General features: G+C 41.8%; 1 protein-coding gene across 9 annotated transcripts in view; it reads left to right on the forward strand.

The window, feature by feature from the left end:
- SEC31A (SEC31 homolog A, COPII coat complex component) overlaps positions 1-15674 on the forward strand; it is a 71125-nt gene extending 55451 nt beyond the window's left edge. For 6 of the 9 annotated variants that reach the window (XM_054031105.1, XM_054031107.1, XM_054031111.1 and 3 more), the window contains 5 exons: positions 5329-5387; positions 7776-8048; positions 9708-9827; positions 13893-13964; positions 15063-15674. In XM_054031105.1, the coding sequence (XP_053887080.1) occupies positions 5329-5387; positions 7776-8048; positions 9708-9827; positions 13893-13964; positions 15063-15242 (704 nt within the window). In that variant the 3' untranslated portion in view covers positions 15243-15674. Of the gene's footprint in view, positions 1-3433; positions 3473-5328; positions 5388-7775; positions 8049-9707; positions 9828-13892; positions 13965-15062 lie in introns of all 9 variants that reach the window. The other 3 variants (XM_054031104.1, XM_054031106.1, XM_054031108.1) reach the window with 1 other exon arrangement.
- Positions 15675-17820: the final 2146 nt, after the last annotated feature.

A 17820-nucleotide genomic window follows, 5' to 3' on the forward strand; every position in this document is an offset into this window, starting at 1 on the left:
GGCTCTGAGACCAAACCATTAAACTTTCTTTTAAATGTCCTTTCTGGTGGGGAAATGGTTTGCTCAAGGCGCTGCTAATGGGATATAGAGCCTCTAGGTTGCCAGCTGGAATCCAGCCCAGGTTGGTAGTGACTGAAAGTCTGATGCTGTTTGTTGATGGATGTGAAATGTATTCGGTCTCGGTCACTTCCCAATGAACAAGTCTCCCCAACACAAAAAGCCCAGACCCACTTGGTACTAATTGGCAACATTATTGTCCATCTCATCAGAGATGTCATGGCTTGAATGGGAGTGGAAGTTGATCTGTTCTCTGACCAACCTGAGCAATCAAGCTGGGTCAGGAATGAGGCACCCTTCACCAGGAGGAGCTCCAAAGGTTGGCTGGTGGCACACTGATGTTACTTGCATTTATCTGAAGCTGGTTCTGCCCCTACCCACACTGTGCCTGTTCTCTGGATAAACAGGACTGCTGTCTCCCGGGCTGTGGCTCCAGTTCCTTTCATGAGTATTACATTTATACACACACGGTAGGAGGAAAATGTCCACTCTGTCCAGGGAAGAGTGGGGTCAGTTTTGGGGGCCTGTCAGCCTGGGCAGCATTGTTTAACATTGTAGGGATGTGTTTTCCCAAAGGGTGCATCTTGCTGAGACTGTTAATATCCTATCTGTTCTACAAATGGACAGAATACCTTCTCCTTTCCTCTTCATGATGAGGCAGTTGGATACCCTTCCCCATCTTTGTGTGAGGATGGCGTACACGAGGAGGAGGTATTAGTAAAATGGGTGGAGTGGGAGTTGCTTCCAAGTTTCCTGGCCTTGCAGAAGCAAAGCTGCACACTGTAATGCAGACAGCATTCCTCCTGTACCTTCCAAAAAATGCAGGTAGCAGGAAACCGCTCTAACAGTTTTCTCTCTAATCCATTTTACTATTAGATTTGGGTCACTAGAATGCAATTGAGAGATCTGTCATCTGTTAAGTTTCTTGTGTTAAAAGTTTAAGCAATATAGTCCATATGACTCTTTCAAAGTAGGGTACAGCTCTCACTTACGCACTGTAGAAGCTTCCAACCTTAGTAACAAACACTGTAATATAGTTTCAGTTTCCACGTGTTGCTCAAAGGTGACCTACACTTCTTTTTACCAAGTTCTGTCAACATTAGCAATATGGGCTGAATTTGTCCTGGGGGGGAAGATCTGGTATAAAGTTTAAAACTTTTAAACTTGGGTATTGAAAATTCTTTTAATTGATTATTAGCAGATTTCAGCACTTGAGACCGCAGTGCCGCAAGCCTTTAAGTATGTGTTTAAGTCCATCCCTATTCACCAGAGCATTTGAGCACATGCTTAACTTTAGTCACGTGCTTAGTCCCATTGCATCTTAAGTGCTGAATTGCTCTATTGCACAGGGTTGGGCCGCTGAGTTGGAACCATATGGCTGCAATTGAGGGAACTTTGTAAAAAAAAAAAAAAGATGATGTTTCAGGGAACCTTCAACAGACTGTTCTGTTCAGGTTGTTCAGAAAACTGTACCAACCAGAGAAGGAAAACTTGCTTTTTAACAGGTTTTTAATGCTGAAAGTACAATATATATTCTGTTCAAACTCCATCCCCTCGGAGTAATCTTGACAAACAGACTGTACTTACCATGCCTTAGCCACCAACGTCATTCACAGAAGTTGTGCCGCATAGTGAGAAAGGCCACTCAGTAAGGGACTGTTATATTAAATACATAAAAACATAAAGCCAACGTTCAGCTCATAGCTGTATCTCCAAATGTCTAGGTGCAAACAGAGAGATGAGGTGGATGGGGTAATATCTTTTATGGGGCCAAATTCTGTTGGTGAGAGAGACAAATTTACACAGAGCTCTTCTTCAGTCCTGAGCAACGTAGTTATACCGACCTAACCCCACTCCCCGTATACAGCCCTGTGTGAAAAGCTCTCCAGTTGGCCTAGGAGCATCTTTACTTTAGCAGCGCAGCTGCAGCATTTTACACGTATGGAGACCTGCCCTTTATCAGTGTCACAGCTAAATACAAGGTGGAACAGATCGTTTAGCATAAGTAATTAACACACATTTCCACAGGCCACTTCACCTTGAATGGTCCCTTAATACCCCTCCAGTCATAGGGAGGGAGGGAGGAGGGGTGAAGGGTTGTTAGTGGATTATAGATTGTTGTAATAAACCATTAATCCAGTGTGTCTATTCAATCCATGATGTTTAGTGTCTACCAAAGTTTATGAATTTAAGCAAACAGGATGGTTATGCCTAGTAATGGAGGGCTGATCCTTGACTTTGAATTTCTGTGCGTTCATATGTTGTAATCCAGGATCTTAATATAATTTTGATGTGGCTTGTTTTTCTTTTTAAACTTTATTCATTCAAAAATAAAAATCTAATGCTTTAAGATTAAAGGATATATGCAGTAAACCAGCATCCTTCGAAGATGCAGGTATAAAAGCTAGAACTCCGTGGGCAGTTTTTTCCATTCGGTTTTTTTTACAGAAAAATGTAAAAATTGGTAGGCTAAGCAATATCAATAAGATCATATTAGAAATTAAGTGCTTTCAAATTTCATTTTAAACCATCTGGACTTTTACAACAGCAGATGTTTAAGGAACCTATCTGTGGAATCCATCTTAAGCATAAGTAATGTTTATTGTTGCACAGTATTCCTTCTTTTTTGGGGTTATGACAGTGCACGTCTCAGTCCAGTGAGAAGTTTGTGCAAGGATTATAAATCTCTAAAAACCAGGGTTAATGACAGATGTGCCTAACAAATAGAATAGCTGTCTACTGCTCCCCTTTTCCCTTCTAGAGGATGCAAAATATCTTGCTGTGTCATGTTATTTGGATTGTCAGCTCAGTTAGGGCAGGGAACTTGTTTTATATTTCTGTGCGAACCTCATATCATAACAAACATGATATTGACACACAGTATAAATACAAAATAATCATATAGGTCTTGATTCAGGAAAGCACTTTAGCATGTGCTTAAGTCCTACTGAAGTCTAGCACTTTGAGCACATACTTAAATGCTTTCCTGAGCGGAAGCCATTGTGATGAGGGAATTTTGTCTCTGATGAGTAGTCTCTTGGTTCGGTTGGCCTGATAACAAAGCGAGTCAGGATTCTGCAACAATTATTAGGAGCCACTTGAAATGATGACATTCTAAATGGGAAAGGAGTCAGACTCATGTTTTGGGAGGGCAGAGGAAAGTCATTCTGCAGGGTTGATGGGGCAGCATATAGCACTAATTGATGTTATCATTAAACTGACTATTTAATTAAATTAGAGATTTTTTTGTCAGGTGATTCAAAATTCAAGCTTTGCACACTTGCTGAAATTAAATAGCTAATGAGAAAAATAATGACAGGTTAGGTTATGTTTACTACTTTTAAACGCCTTAGTTATTTTTGCATTTTATCTACAGAAAATCAGTCTTCTCAAGACCAGGCCTCTACCCTGGAAGGTGAACTAGCTACAGTATAACATGGAAATCATTAAGCCACAATACGAAATTAATGGAATGCATGTGACCCTCATTGTACACTAAATTCAATGCTCTTTGTCAATACATTTTAATTGAATCAAATTTTATAATATCCTAATGAACATAAATAATACCAGAACTGGAATTTTTAACCACAGAGATGAGTTGATGCATTTTAACTGAATTCTATACAATTATAAGCAGTATTAGTAATGCTAAAAAAAATTTGATGTCCTAGTCTGTGCTACAAAAGCCAGGCTCTCCATATCTGAAATCTTATGAAAACTGATGTGCCAGATAGGTAGAGGAAATAATACCTGATGATCTTGTTGGTCAGGGGATGTGACTGAGTTTTGGTTAACAAGAAGTCAGATAAAAGGTTTTTAATTAATTAATAGGCCTCTTTAAGGTCTTATGGGCATGATGGCTATGGAACTTGTTTAACAAAACTCTTAAGTGCTTGTTAAATTTAGAGTCCAGTTAAGTCTATACTGAAGTAACACACTCCACTGTGTGAACATGAATTCATAGTTTACTAAAAGAAAACCACTGTGGTGAAAAAGTCCATTGATTTTTTTTTTTTCTTTTGGCTTTTTGTGGCTTTGTACAATAAATCCTCATTACCCCAGTTTAAGCAGCATTAATGTTGAGTTTTAATACAGTGGTCCCCACTAAACGTGCATAATGAAATACTGGAACAATTTTTAATTCACTAATCTAAGCTTTGTACTGCAAATTTTGCAAGTACACACAAAACGCTTTCTTTTAATGAGCTGATTTCTCATGAAAACCACTGAAAAAATGATTTAGAAACAGTTAGCCTATATTCTGTATTTCTCTTTCCTCATTACTACTGACATTGGCCTGAACGCAAGGGGCCAGAATCACCAGTCTGCTCAGGCAGCTATACTCTGCTTTTGTGACCCAACACAACCATAAACCTGATTTAACTGGCTGGGTAAACCTGGTTTATGACTGCCTTGTCTCTCTAGAGCACCCAGGTGAATGTGACCTAGGATTTTAGGAGCCCTACTGATGTTTATTTTTCACTTGGAGTATTCTCTCTCTTTTCCTTTTGTTGTTGTTGGAGACCACATCTTGTTGCTATGTAAACATCCTTCAAAAACCGCAGAGAAGCAACATTCAGAAAATGTCTTATGTAGAATTCAGTGCCCATTAACTGCTTTTTTCCAAACTTCTCTGAGGTAGCGACTGTTGATTAACTTTGTGCAAACAAAATTGCCCAGCAAATGGACTGATTTGTTTTGTTACAAACAGATATAGCGAAACCTTCATAGGTAACTGAGAGACTATGTTAACATACTTTGGCTGTGCGGTCCCAACTGTGTTTCTGCCAGCAACATTGCCAACATTCAGAGGGTATGGCAGTGCAACATTGCTCTCTTGGGAATTTGTTTTTTATGTTGACTACCAGGAGTTTAATTTAGTGCATGCAGGTGATTTATATGATGTACAGCAGGGGAAGCTCAAGATGACTAGGTCAAACTCCTGCTTAGCTGTAAAAAAAGTAACCTCTCTGAGGCAGATAGAGCATAAGGGCTTTCGGTGTGATGAACTGCAGGGCTTGCTCCTTAGCACAAGGGATGTGTTATTCTACCATCTTGAATATTAGTGGTGCAGTAGCAGATTTGAGAACCCAGACTTTGGTTAGCAGGTCACATAACCATCAGTTTTACAACTTTGGCAGAGCCAGGCTTGCTTAAGAGTTTTAGATGTTACTAGAGTAGTAATTTGGAAGTGTAGTGGGGCAAATAGGTCTATTCCCCATCTTCTAGGATTCTAACACATGATTAACATTGCTTTTTTTGTTATAGGACCTCAAAATGGTTGGAACGATCCTCCTGCATTGAACAGAATGACAAAGAAGAAGAAGGTACTGTATGATGCATTTTTAAAAAGCAGCCTCTTAACTAAATGTTATGAAAACCATTGCCGGAAGAAGAAAAATGAAGTGTTATCATCAAACAGCAATTTAATTGTGTCATGAATAAAAGTTGCATTTAAAGGGAAGGAAGAAATGTAAATTTTCAGCATATATTATCTCCTGAAATACATTTGTAAACACCCTGAAATATGCATCCAAAGGAGACTGAGTTCTTGGGGAAATTGTTGTTAATAATCAGTACGGTCACTTTTGGGGGCAAAAATACTATGGACCAGTGTTATTTGCAGAAAAGCAGGTGAATGTGTTTGCCTAGGGCCAGACCCTGAGCTGGTATATGTTGTCATAGCTCCATTGACTTCTCTCGAGTTACAACAATGTCCACAAGTTGAAGATCTGGTATTTACTAATGGTATGAGAGGTGTCACGATGAGAGACCATGATATAAAACTTTACCTTTATCAAAGAGTCTGGGTGGGAAAATGCAGCATGACCAGTGTAGATAGCAGGAGTGAGGAGCTCATGACACTTTTATTAGGGTAGAATGAGCCTTTCAGTTCTAGTCTCTGGGTTCATTGTGGAACATTTTGCAGTGATCAAAATTCTTGCATCATCATAGTGGCCCACGTGAAATGAGAGAGTGGTGATCTGTCCATTTCTTCATGGCAGTCTGAGCACACAGAATAAGGTTGTGAATGTACATGGAGACAAAGCTACAGTAACTAGTAACCCCTGGAGTTTGTCTGTCCTGGTCAGGATTACCAAACATCGTTGGCAGGGGAGCTGGGGAAACTTGCACTGTTCCTGTACGTGACAATGTCAGGGCTTTGATCTCCAAAGCTGTCAGTCTGGGGTACCTTTTAGAGAGGGTTAATCCTCTCAAAGAGGAGGAGGACGCATACCAGTATGGATAGCGCCCTGATGATAAATGACTAAAAAATCGGTTAGAAAATGCTGTCTTTTTAATTGGATTAGTTGTCGTGGAATATTTTGGTCGTAGCCCTGGCTTCTGTAACACAACCTGATCTTTAGGTTTTGGGAGTTATTTCAATAAAAAGTCATGATCTTTGTCACCATGCCCTAATTGGTACCAGCCAAGCTTCCATCATGAATATTTACGCACTGATTTATTTACTGTGTATTTTCAGTATAATAGAGTATGCGTTTCATAATGTTTTTTAAACTATTACTTAAATATTAAATGGTTTTAAAACAATTTTTATTGTAAAATAAAGGATATTTTGCATTTTCCCCCCAAACAAGGTTTTTTTTATAATTTCCCATGACTAATGACTTAATATTTATTATTTAAAAAATTGAGGGCCATGATTTTTCTTTTTTATAGCTAAAACTGTGACTTTTTTTGCTGTGACCAAAAGATGTCTTTTGCCATGACAAGCAACCAGCCGTAATTACAGTTTCATTAAACCAGAACTACACTTAGCATCTTGGACTTTCTTGTTGTTTCCTTTTTAATACCCTTAAAAAGTGTGAAAAGTCTAACTGGGGTTTGTTTTTCACGTTATTGTAGTTGTAACTGCAGCCAGCATCCCATTTAGTCATTTGTTCTTTCCTCTCCCAAACACACACTCTCACGTTTGTGGCCTTTTGTCAGTATGTACATACAAACATTTAGGCACTAGTTCTAAAATGCACTAATAATTGGACTTAATAGAAATCTGTTTGCCAGAGGCTTGACTCTCATTTGAAAAATGTATTGTTTGTATAGTGCCAGCTGTGGGCTAGGCGCTTTACAGGCGAGAATAAAGAACTGTTCTTGCAAAGAAGATCTTAAAATATCAATACAGATTAAAAAACAATAAAAAATGAAGTATTCCTAGACTATTTCCCATCTGAGTAATGCTATCATTAAGTAATCTGGATATTTGGGAGTGAATTTTCTGTTATTAACTGAGATTCATTCTCACTTACACTTTCGTTTTCTTGAAAGTAAAATGCCATGTTCTAAAGACTGTATGCCACTCTGTGAGTTCTATAGTGTATTCTACTACGTTGTACCCTCTACTGCCTATAGATCCCAATCCTGTAAACGCTTAATCACCTGCTTTTTAAGTTGGTGACTAGCCCTTTGGCTTGAAGTTAAGCATGTGTGTAAGTGTTTGCTGGATTGGGTTTTTAGATTGTAAGATCTTTGGAACCGAGACCTTTTATGTACTTGTTATCTATCACTTGTACTACAGTGTCAATTTATGTGTCATAAGTAAAAATGCACAAGGAGCTGGGAGAAAGGGATTGTTTTCTACATTTCTGTATTACAGGTACATCGTGTTTGAAAGACAGGTTTAGTACAATACAGCCCTTTTTGTGGAAATAATGAACAGAGAAGGCATGGTAAACTTTTTGTTTAATTTTCTTTAGATACCTGATAACTTCATGCCTCCTGTTCCCATCACATCCCCAATAATGAATCCTCTGCCGGATCCACAATCCCAGATGCAACAGCCGCCAACTTCACTGCCACCTGCAGCCCAGGCTACGTTTCAGCCCTCGCATCTTCCATCAGGGCAGCCCATTTTACAAAATCCTTTCCAGCCTATTCAGCAGCCTCTGGGGCAATCGGTCATGCCTCCGGCTATCTCAAAAACTAGTACAGAGGGGGCACCAGGAGCTCCAATTGGCAATACCATACAGGTAACAGTAATTAAGATGATGTTGTTTTGTATTCTGGTAGCACCTAACCGCCCCATCCAGGATTGGGGGCTGATTGTGCTAGGCATGGAACAGACACAGAATGAGAACTTTCTCTGTTCATCTTAGGCCTCAACTACACGAGAAAGTGGCACCGGTTTAACTAAACTGATTCAAAAGGCTGTGTGCACACGCTTATTTTGGTTTAGCGTAAGTTGATTGGGAATTGGTTTCAGCTAAACTGAAATAAACCACTCTTAAGCTGAAGTAAGAATGTCCACATGGGGGCTTGCGCAGTTTAAATGGGTATAAAAACCAATTTAAGTTGAACCAGTACAACTTTCTCATGTAGACACATCCAGAGAGAGGCTGAGAGACAAGGCAAAATGAAGTAAACCGTCTCACGGTTCAAGGCTATCTGCATCTCTGCCCCCTTCAGTGGTCTCTCTGTGTGCACCCACTTCAGGCCTCAAGGGTTTACGTCTCCAGGGTGGAATCTCACGATTCTCCCACTCTCAGACAAGAGGGTGGGCTGCAGCCTCCTGTGCACCAACAGTAATGGCTGAGCAGGCCTGACTAAATTTGGCTGCCAGCAGCCTTTCTTTCACAGCTGTGACCAGTGTGAATGTAGAGACCCAGTACAGCTTTGACAAACCAAAGTATTGTGTGACTTTAACAGTACGGCCAAGCATAACAAGGAAACGGGAGGGTTAACACAACAATCTACAGGCATATCTGTCTGACCTAGATTCTCCCAGGCACCCCCACTTCTGGGGCTGGAGTTCAGTTTGCTTTCCATGGCCCCTGTGTCTCCCGTCCTCTCTCCTCCCCCCCACCTTTAGACTCTCTCTGTTTGTCAGTCCCAAGGTTCTTTGTTTCCAGCTTCCTGCCTGATGGCCCCTCCATGGGCTTACAGATTAGTACCTCCCAGACTGGGTCCCCTCCTGATGGTTGATCTCCGCCTGGTCATAGGTAGCGATGCCTGTCCCGTTAGGTATCTGTGAATGGGGCAACCTGAAGCCATCGTCCCCTTTCCTGCAGAGATGCCAGGAACTCCTGTTGGAATTAACCCCTGGTAATCATAACAAACAATGCAATGGCAACCAGTTGGACATAGATTATATATCAGTTATTACAGGCATCTCCTGTGTCTGTCTCCCACCCATCCTTTGTTTATATCGAGCAACCCCAATCTCAGAGCATTCATCCCCTGTCCCCAAACCAGAACAAGACTCATGCCAGGAGGTGTTCATCTCCTATGAGTAGCAGGATCTTAGATGGCTGAAAGAGCATCAGTGGGGTTTGTATCCACCATCTTCATTCAGGGTTGTCACTTTATAACCATAACCACCTAGTCGCTGCTGCTTTGCACTCGCTGCTATCCCGAGCCAGGCAGTCAGGCTAATCGAATAGCTTCTCCCTGCAACTACCCTGCTTTTCACAGCTGCCACTGAAGAAGAGACATTGGATGCACTCCCCAGCTGAGACACGGCTAATGTTGCCTCTTCAGTCATCTCAGCTCCACAGGCGTGGAGGGGAGGAGCAAGTGAGCATGCTCAGATTGTTAGTAACTTGGGCCGAGTTTAAGAAACAATGATAGATTACCTACGATTCCCGAGGAGTTTCCAAAGTGACTTTAATACCCCATCTTCTCTTCTTTAGCATGTGCAGTCGTTGCCAGCGGAGAAGATTACAAAGAAGCCTATTCCTGATGAGCACCTTATTCTGAAGACCACATTTGAAGCTCTCATCCAGAGATGCCTGTCATCTGCCACAGATCCAGTAGGTCTTTGCATTGGGTGATCCGTTAGTGGAGCAGCACTCTGTAATGAAGTATTTTAATTAGACGTACACCGTGGTGACTGTGCATTAACCAGCGATAAGTCTCTCGTTCGTTTTAACTCTTTCTGGCCCAAAGGATCCCTAAGCACTTTACAAACGTAACTCAGACACAGATTGTAGATAGAAACCCACACGCACTACTGAGAGGCAGCCACGTTGGGGACGGAACGTGGCAGCCGTTCAGCAGCAGCACCGCAAAGCACCACAGGCGTTTCAAATGGGGAACAAAGTATCAAGGGTGGTGAAATCCTGGCCGCAGTGATGTTAATGGCAAAATTCCCATTGACGTCAGTGGCAGCAGGATTCCACCTCAAATCTTTACTAGCGCTGTGGCCTAGTGCTAACGATCTGCCCTACCACGCGGGAGACATGGCTCCAGGTCCGGGTCACTTTGTCTCTGGATAAGTAGGCCTAGGTAGAGCACTGCTACTGGGAGAAAGGCAGGAGGAATTCCTTCTGTCCACAAGGGCAAACTCCTTCCATTGTATTAGTGGCGTCGTTGGGCTCCCTTCTGGCTCTCTTCCGGCTGGAAGAACTGGGGCTCTGGCCTGGGTTGCGGGGTGGAGAGCAATGGGATCCCCGCTCTAGTTCTGTTCAGGAGAAAAAGGGATTCCTCTGCCTCTCTTCACACCAAACCCGCCCCCTTAAGCTAGGAGCTATGCTAAGCTGATTTGGCATGTCATTGTTTGTCTGTTTAGCCCATTCCTTTAACTGGAGCAAGAACCCTCATATGCCGAGGTGGGTATTAGCTGAGGCTATCATGCATCCGAGCTAAGAGACTGGGCAGAAGGATCGTTTTAAGCCTCCATTTTTGATAGGTGTGCGACACTCCCCAGCGGTATTCAGGGTGTGAGGTGCCTCATCACCACCCACCCACAGCATGAAGCAGCTTTGCCTGATGCCTTCTGTAGCTCAGCTCCCTGAAACCAACAGCCTGTGGCTCCAGACAAGTCCTGACGTCCAGATGTCCACAACCACCCCCTGCGGGCCCCCAACCCCTGAGCCCCATCTGTCAGCGTCTTCCTCTGGAATAGCCAGCCCTTGTCACTGGGCGCTCACGGGCATTACCAGCTAAGCTGTCCCTGAAGGGAGAGAGTACGCACAGCTTGACTAGAACAACTCGGGATCAGATCCTTTCTAGCAAGGCAGCACTGCAATCTCTTCATAGTGAAAACAAATACAAACTTAGAAACGAAGGTTAAGGTTTTAAGAGCTAGTGAGCAAGGATAATTAGAAGAGTAGATTTTAAATAAAACAAGACATAAAATGCAATCCCAGGTCTACACTTACGGATGGTCACCTTTTCCTGTTTGAAAGAATATGTTCTCTCCTAAGGATTCAGGCTTTAACAGAGCTGTTTTAGTCATAGCTAGGATACTGGTTTTCATGGATACCCCCTGCCCTTTGAGCGGTTTCCTCAATCAATAGATGACAAAGTCTTTTTGTTGTTCCTTATATTTCCAAAAACTCATGATTTTGTCCCCAAAGATGGGGAGACCCCTGTGAATTCCCTTCCTGGGGAGCTGGTTCCAAGGTGTCTTCCCAGACGGCTGTTTATTTCACATCCACATGTTGACTTGAAATGCAGGTGTGGCTCCCATTGTGTTTGGCTTACCATGCTTAATCTATATATGAACCTAAGCAGTCATGCAAATATACATCCCTTTGTCTGGCTAAACCAGTTTTTCACCTTTGCAGGGGAGTAACATCTGGACACAAACTTGTAAGGACATATTTTCAGTATATTGACATAACTTCTTAAATATAATGAGTGCACACATTTCACAATGATATTTTTGGCCAGCATGATCCTGGCTTTCATTTAAGATCTCAAATGATATTCTATATAGCAGCAATGTGTTTGCTCCCATAATTATACCTTCTCCCTTCTGGGCAGCAAACGTAAGAATGGCCTGAAGAAAATTCAGTTCACGTTCTAACATCACTTCACTTTCTCTTGTTTTCTCCATATGAAAAGGTCACTTTTTCTGGGGCATCAGCCCAGTCATTTGTTTAATTCTTTAAAAATCTCTCAGATTTTCTTGGGCAGAGCAAACATTCCTTGGAATCAGTAGCTGGAAAAGCTTTCATGATTCCTTCCGTATATTTGAGGCATAGATATCATTAGCACATGGGCAGTCTCTACCAGGCTATGTACAAATACAGGACTTGGTATGAAAGACAGTGTTGTCTAGTGGTTAAAACAGGGAACCGGGAGTCAGTAGAACTACCTGCAGCTCTGCAGCTGACCTGTGTTGTGACTTTGTGCCATTTACTGAACACAGATGTTATTATCATCACTTAATCCTTCTATGCGTCAATTCCTCCCTTTGTAAAAAGAGGCTAGTACCCAGGCTGTCAAGTGATTTGAGACAAAATCTTATATGTGGGAGGTCACACCAAGAGGCTCTTTTCTCACCCTGTCATTTTGGGAAATCATTTTCTTCTTTAAATCCCTGGATACCACGCAGGGTTATGCCACGCTAACTCTAGAATGTGCTTGTGGAATGACATTCTCCTTGAAGCTTTTGCCATCTGTAATAACCTTCCTTTATTTCTCCCATATCAACCATCCATCACACTTCAAATCTCTACTGAAATACAGCCATATAACTTTTCATTCTTTCTCTTTCTTTGTTAGTGCTTTACTGCGTACAATAACTCAGTGAAATGCTCTCTGGTAAATGAAGTTATTGATTCTAGAAGGTCCTGGATTGCGTTGGGAGAAGGAATCCCAAAATCTTTACCAAACCTAGGGTGTCTCCAATGCTGCTGGCCTCTCATTTCACTGTCTCATTTACAGCTGGAGGACTCTGTTTTTACTTTGATTAGTCATGTGCAAAACTTCAAGTTCACAGCTGTTCACAAACATGACATGGGATGAAAATTCACCATCTCACTAATGAATGTGGCACTTTTGGTGTAACATGGTGAAATTCCACCCCACACCCTGGGCAGGAATCATGAATCTATCACAGGTGAAAACTTGCTATTCTAAGAGAAATGTCATCATTTTTGTGGCAGAAAAGATCAAACTGCACCCATAAAATTCTGTCTCTGCAAAATCAGAACTCTCAATGAGCATGAAAGATGTTTTGTAGCTTGGGGTTTGTTTGTTTTTTCCTGCTTGCAGTAAGAATTTGTTTACACATGTTCCTGTTTTTACTCTTACTAGCCTTGCCATGAAAATACAATCAGAGTAGGTTTTAAACTAGTGAATTTCATTTCTTGTTTTTGTCTTTTATTACTGTCAGTCCTTGAACTCTCAGGACAAAATTATTTCTTGGGCTGCTGGCTATTTTGATATTAGCATTATTTTTACTCAACAGAAATCATGTTTTTCCAGTTAGCTGCAAAACAAAATGTATACTATATATTTATGTCACACATTTTTAAATCCCAAAACTTCGCAGGATGTTCCATAAACGACACGTGTGCTGTATTACTGCAGTGCAGTAGGTAGGCAGAACCTTAGGGTACGTCTATACTTACCTCCGGGTCCGGCGGTAAGCAATCGATCTTCTGGGATCGATTTATCGTGTCTTGTCTAGACGCAATAAATCGATCCCGGATCGATCCCGGAAGTGCTCGCCGTTGACGCCGGTATTCCTGCTCGGCGAGAGGAGTACGCGGAGTCGACGGGGGAGCCTGCCTGCCGCGTGTGGACCCGCGGTAAGTTCGAACTAAGATCGTTCGACTTCAGCTACGTGAATAACGTAGCTGAAGTTGCGTATCTTAGTTCGAAGTGGGGGGTTAGTGTGGATCAGCCCTTAGGTGTGGGGGTTGGCTGCTCTCTATCATCTAGTCTTTGTCTTTTGCAGTAAAATCAGTGGCAAAAGGTACTGAGCAAACAGCTTAAAGTCCTAATGAAAACAGTGCTAATCAGGGAATCTCAGTTGCTGCTGTTCATTTGTTACATGGTTCCCTTTGTGACTAAATCATATTCTCACTATCAAATCAGAACTGTGTTCTTAGTACCACTCCACTTCCTTTTTTCCCCTGCAGCAAACGAAGAGGAAATTAGATGATGCCAACAAGCGCCTGGAGTTTCTGTATGACAAACTTAGGGAACAGACAGTAAGTAGTTTTGTTCTTTTATTACTTTGTCTTTAAATATTTTTTTCCATCTGATGTTGCATTTATATATATTATATCATTGGTTAGACGCATGACATTTCGGTAGAATACTATTGCACAGGTCTGTTCCTATGCTGTAGGCATTTCTAAGGCTTTCTTGAAAAGATGGCATTAATCCAGGTTTAATTATCACATATTCATCATTACCTAGAATGATTGGCACTGTGAGTGTGTGCAGATTTCTCATGCCTGTGTGGAGTTATGGCGTTTGTATTGTGGTAGTGCCTCGAGGCCCTGACTGAGATCAGGCTCCCATTGTGCTAAAAGCACACAATAGGGGTCCCTGGTCCAAAGAGCTTACCATCTAAATAGACAAATCAGAGAGAGGAAGTATCATCCCCATTTTACAGATGGGGCCCCTGGAGACTAAGTGAGTGGTCGAAGGTCACACAGGAAGTTTTGTGGCATAGCCAACTACTGAACTCAGCTCTGCTCAGCACCAGCCCCCGTGGCATAACCACAAGACCCTCTTTCCTTAGCGATAAATCTTTTTGTTGTTGACATTTGCTCGTGGGATGCTTCCAGAAGAGGAGACCGACCTTAAAGTAAGTACATAAATAACAATAAAGCCATTAATGTGTCTTGTTCATAGTCATCACTAACACAGGTGCTCTGAACTCAGGGAGATGCTGGTGTAATAGTGGTGTAAAGCCATGTGTGGAATTGGCTGTATGTCCCAGAATACAAGTTTGCCGTGAGCCTCTGCCCCAACCCAGAAGAACTCTGCAGGCATTTTTTCTTCTTGTATTTTGATGTCCGTTAATATTCTTCCCCTCTGAACAGCCTGGAAACACTGGTGTAAAAGGGCCTGACCAAAGTCAGTTGAGGTCAATGAGAAGACTGCCATTGAGTTCATTAGTCTTCATTTGGGGTCCAAAATGCTTTAGCTCTTTGCCACACCTTTTCCAAGGGATGACCCAGGTGCCACAGCAGCACTGTGGTTTGATGCTTGACCTGGGCTATTCAGTCTTCTGGCTTTGGCATAGTGGATGCATTTCCTTCTGCTGAACTTCCTTCTGTGTCTCGGCTTCATTTCAGCTCTCCCCAGCAATCATCAACGGCTTGCACAGCATTGCAAAGAGCATCGAAACGCGCAACTACACAGAGGGACTGAACATCCACACCCACATAGTCAGCACCAGCAACTTCAGCGAGACGTCTGCCTTCATGCCAGTGCTGAAAGTCGTCCTCACCCAAGCCAATAAGCTGGGGGTCTGATGTTACCCCTCTCCCTCGCCTATGCAGAGCTTGTGATGTCACTTTTCCAAAGAAGTACATTTCTGCAAAACGTGTGCAAGAAGGGGACCAAATACCAGACCTTATAGCATGTTGCAGTAGATCTTTGATCAATGGCATGACACTATCCCTACAGATATACATCATCTTAGAATGGCCTGTGAGCCCTGGTGCTTTTTTATTTTAATCTTTTATCATCCCTAATGATTCCTGTCTACAGACAGTATATTTAATGGATTACATCTCGTGTTGTCAATTTTAAGTGCATGTTGTACACTAAACAGTGGTTTCAAATACAGAAGTGAGTGGGAAAAGCTGTTGGTAGGTTGTGTATCAGACAGACCTTATAACACATTCTTTCCATCTCCCCTCCCATTCCTACATAGCCACCAGATTAAAGTGTCTGATCCTCTTTTTAAGTGTATTTTGTCATTCATTTTTTAAAGCTACCTGCAATTCAGTTTATTCCAATTAGATGTTAAATAACTTAATTTTGCACTGGGGCAAATAAGAAGAATAAAGGCTGATGTGAGCTTTTCAATAAAGGTTAATTTATTACAACGTGTCTTTACGACATGAATCTTTGAGATTTGAACTGGAGCCAGGGAGAGAGCTATCCATCACTTTGGGGAGACGTGGACATGTTTTCTCAGTGCTGAGCGCACTGCGGAAGTCCTGGTACATAGGGATTAAAGCAAGATTCCATTCTATTCCAAGATTACATCTGGGTGTTCACATGTCAAGGAAGGGTTTAACAGAGCATTGAAAGATCTGAAATCATTACAAGTTGCTAAGGCAACCAATAGAGAGAGGTGGGCATTCAGCACATAAACAAAGGCAAACCTTTTCTTGCATTCCCCTGAAGTTAGAAGTTATAGGTGGCCATTTTCACATCTGCAATGCTCCGACGTGCACTATGCTGTGACATGACCACTACCATGCCACTGGCCCCAGACCAAGTCAGGTAAGTTTCTTGTGTGTTTGTTATTTACTGATGCCATTTTCTGCTTTGTTTAAATTAGTACTTGAGTTTTTAAAATTTGAAGAACGTGTCACGAGTGGCCAATAAGTGTGGTAAGGACAATTCCATAATGAATGGAATCTCTCATTAACAGCCTGTGTTGGTGAGAATATAGACCCATAGGAGCTATCAAAACTGTTTTTGAGGAACTGCAACGGAGAACAGTTTCACTCCATCAGATGCTGAGACTTTTAAATATAGACAACAAAAGTTAGGTTCCTAAATCCATAATTAGGCACCTAAATAATCCTCCCCCTATTCTTCTGTAGTTGACTATTGTATTGGCTGAATAGTGGCAGAAAGGTGAAATACGGCAGCACTGCCAGAAGTGAGTAATGAGGTTGAGGAATCCTTTTTCTTGTCTCAGTGAGAAAAATAAGCTTGTCAGTAGTCTACCCACGGATTCTTGGACCATATGGTCTAGTAAGTATTTCCCATCAGCTCTGTAAATGGACTGATTAGCTGTGTCCCAGGTCAGCATCATGTGGCATTTCCTCTTGTGAGGAACAGTCTCACAGATCTGGTCTGGCTAACCCATTTTACAGGCTTTGTTTCTTAGGCTGTAGTTGTGGTTGTGGGTATTGTGAAATCACGCTGCTAGCCTGTCATCATAGCAGCAGCACAGCTATCCTGGCTTTGTCAATAGCCTGCCTCTACTTAGGCTGTCCTCAAGATCTCCAAGCTGAGACCCAAGCTTTCTAAAAATAGAACCGAAATGTACTTAATGAGAAAATCTGCTACTTTATCAATGAGAACAGTTGGGAACAAAATGGTGATAGATCAGTGACCTTCTGATGACATCTTCAAAGAATGTCAAGCAAGTAAACCACTCTCTGACATTATAAACACACAGGACCATTTTCGTGTAAGGAAGTCAATAATGCGCTGCCTGTTTCTTACTGAAACCAAGATTTCGGTGGAACCTCATTAATATCACTGGAGTTACTTCTGATTTACACCAACCTGGTCAGATTAGAATAAGTCCCAGAGGCTGTGGGGAAAAAATAATAAAACATTTAAACTTTGGCAAGAGGAGTCTTGTCCTATGATAGCTGGATGGGTCTTGTAAGAAGAGGAACCCGTCCTGGAGAAGAGCGAGTTCTCTAGCCAGTGGAAAATCTTTATATACATATGGAGGGAAATGTTCACTGGCACGTGCCGTTTTAATAGAATTTTCTAGTACCACCTTGCAACAGACGGGGATGCAAAGTGGAGGCTACTTCAGAGTCTTTTTCAGTACTATAGAAATAATAGATACTTAATCAAAAAACCTTTATTGCTTGTAAATCCTTGTCATGGGTTTACCCTGTTTTACCTGGGGAATTTCTAAGACTAGCCTACAAAGGAGTGTTTTGGGTTATCTTTTAATCATGACTATTTATATAAGATATTAAATTTAGTGCTTTGGGGATAGCAGAGCTCCCTGACATACATACTGGGAATGTGGGTTTTGTTACATGCTGCTTAGTAACAATGGTCCTGCTGTCAGAAGAACAGATTTTCTAAACTGGAACCCCGGGAAGAAAAAAGGGGAGAGGA

This window comes from Malaclemys terrapin, chromosome 5, assembly GCF_027887155.1.
Source record: "Malaclemys terrapin pileata isolate rMalTer1 chromosome 5, rMalTer1.hap1, whole genome shotgun sequence".
In the NCBI taxonomy this organism is placed as follows: Eukaryota; Metazoa; Chordata; order Testudines; family Emydidae; genus Malaclemys; species Malaclemys terrapin.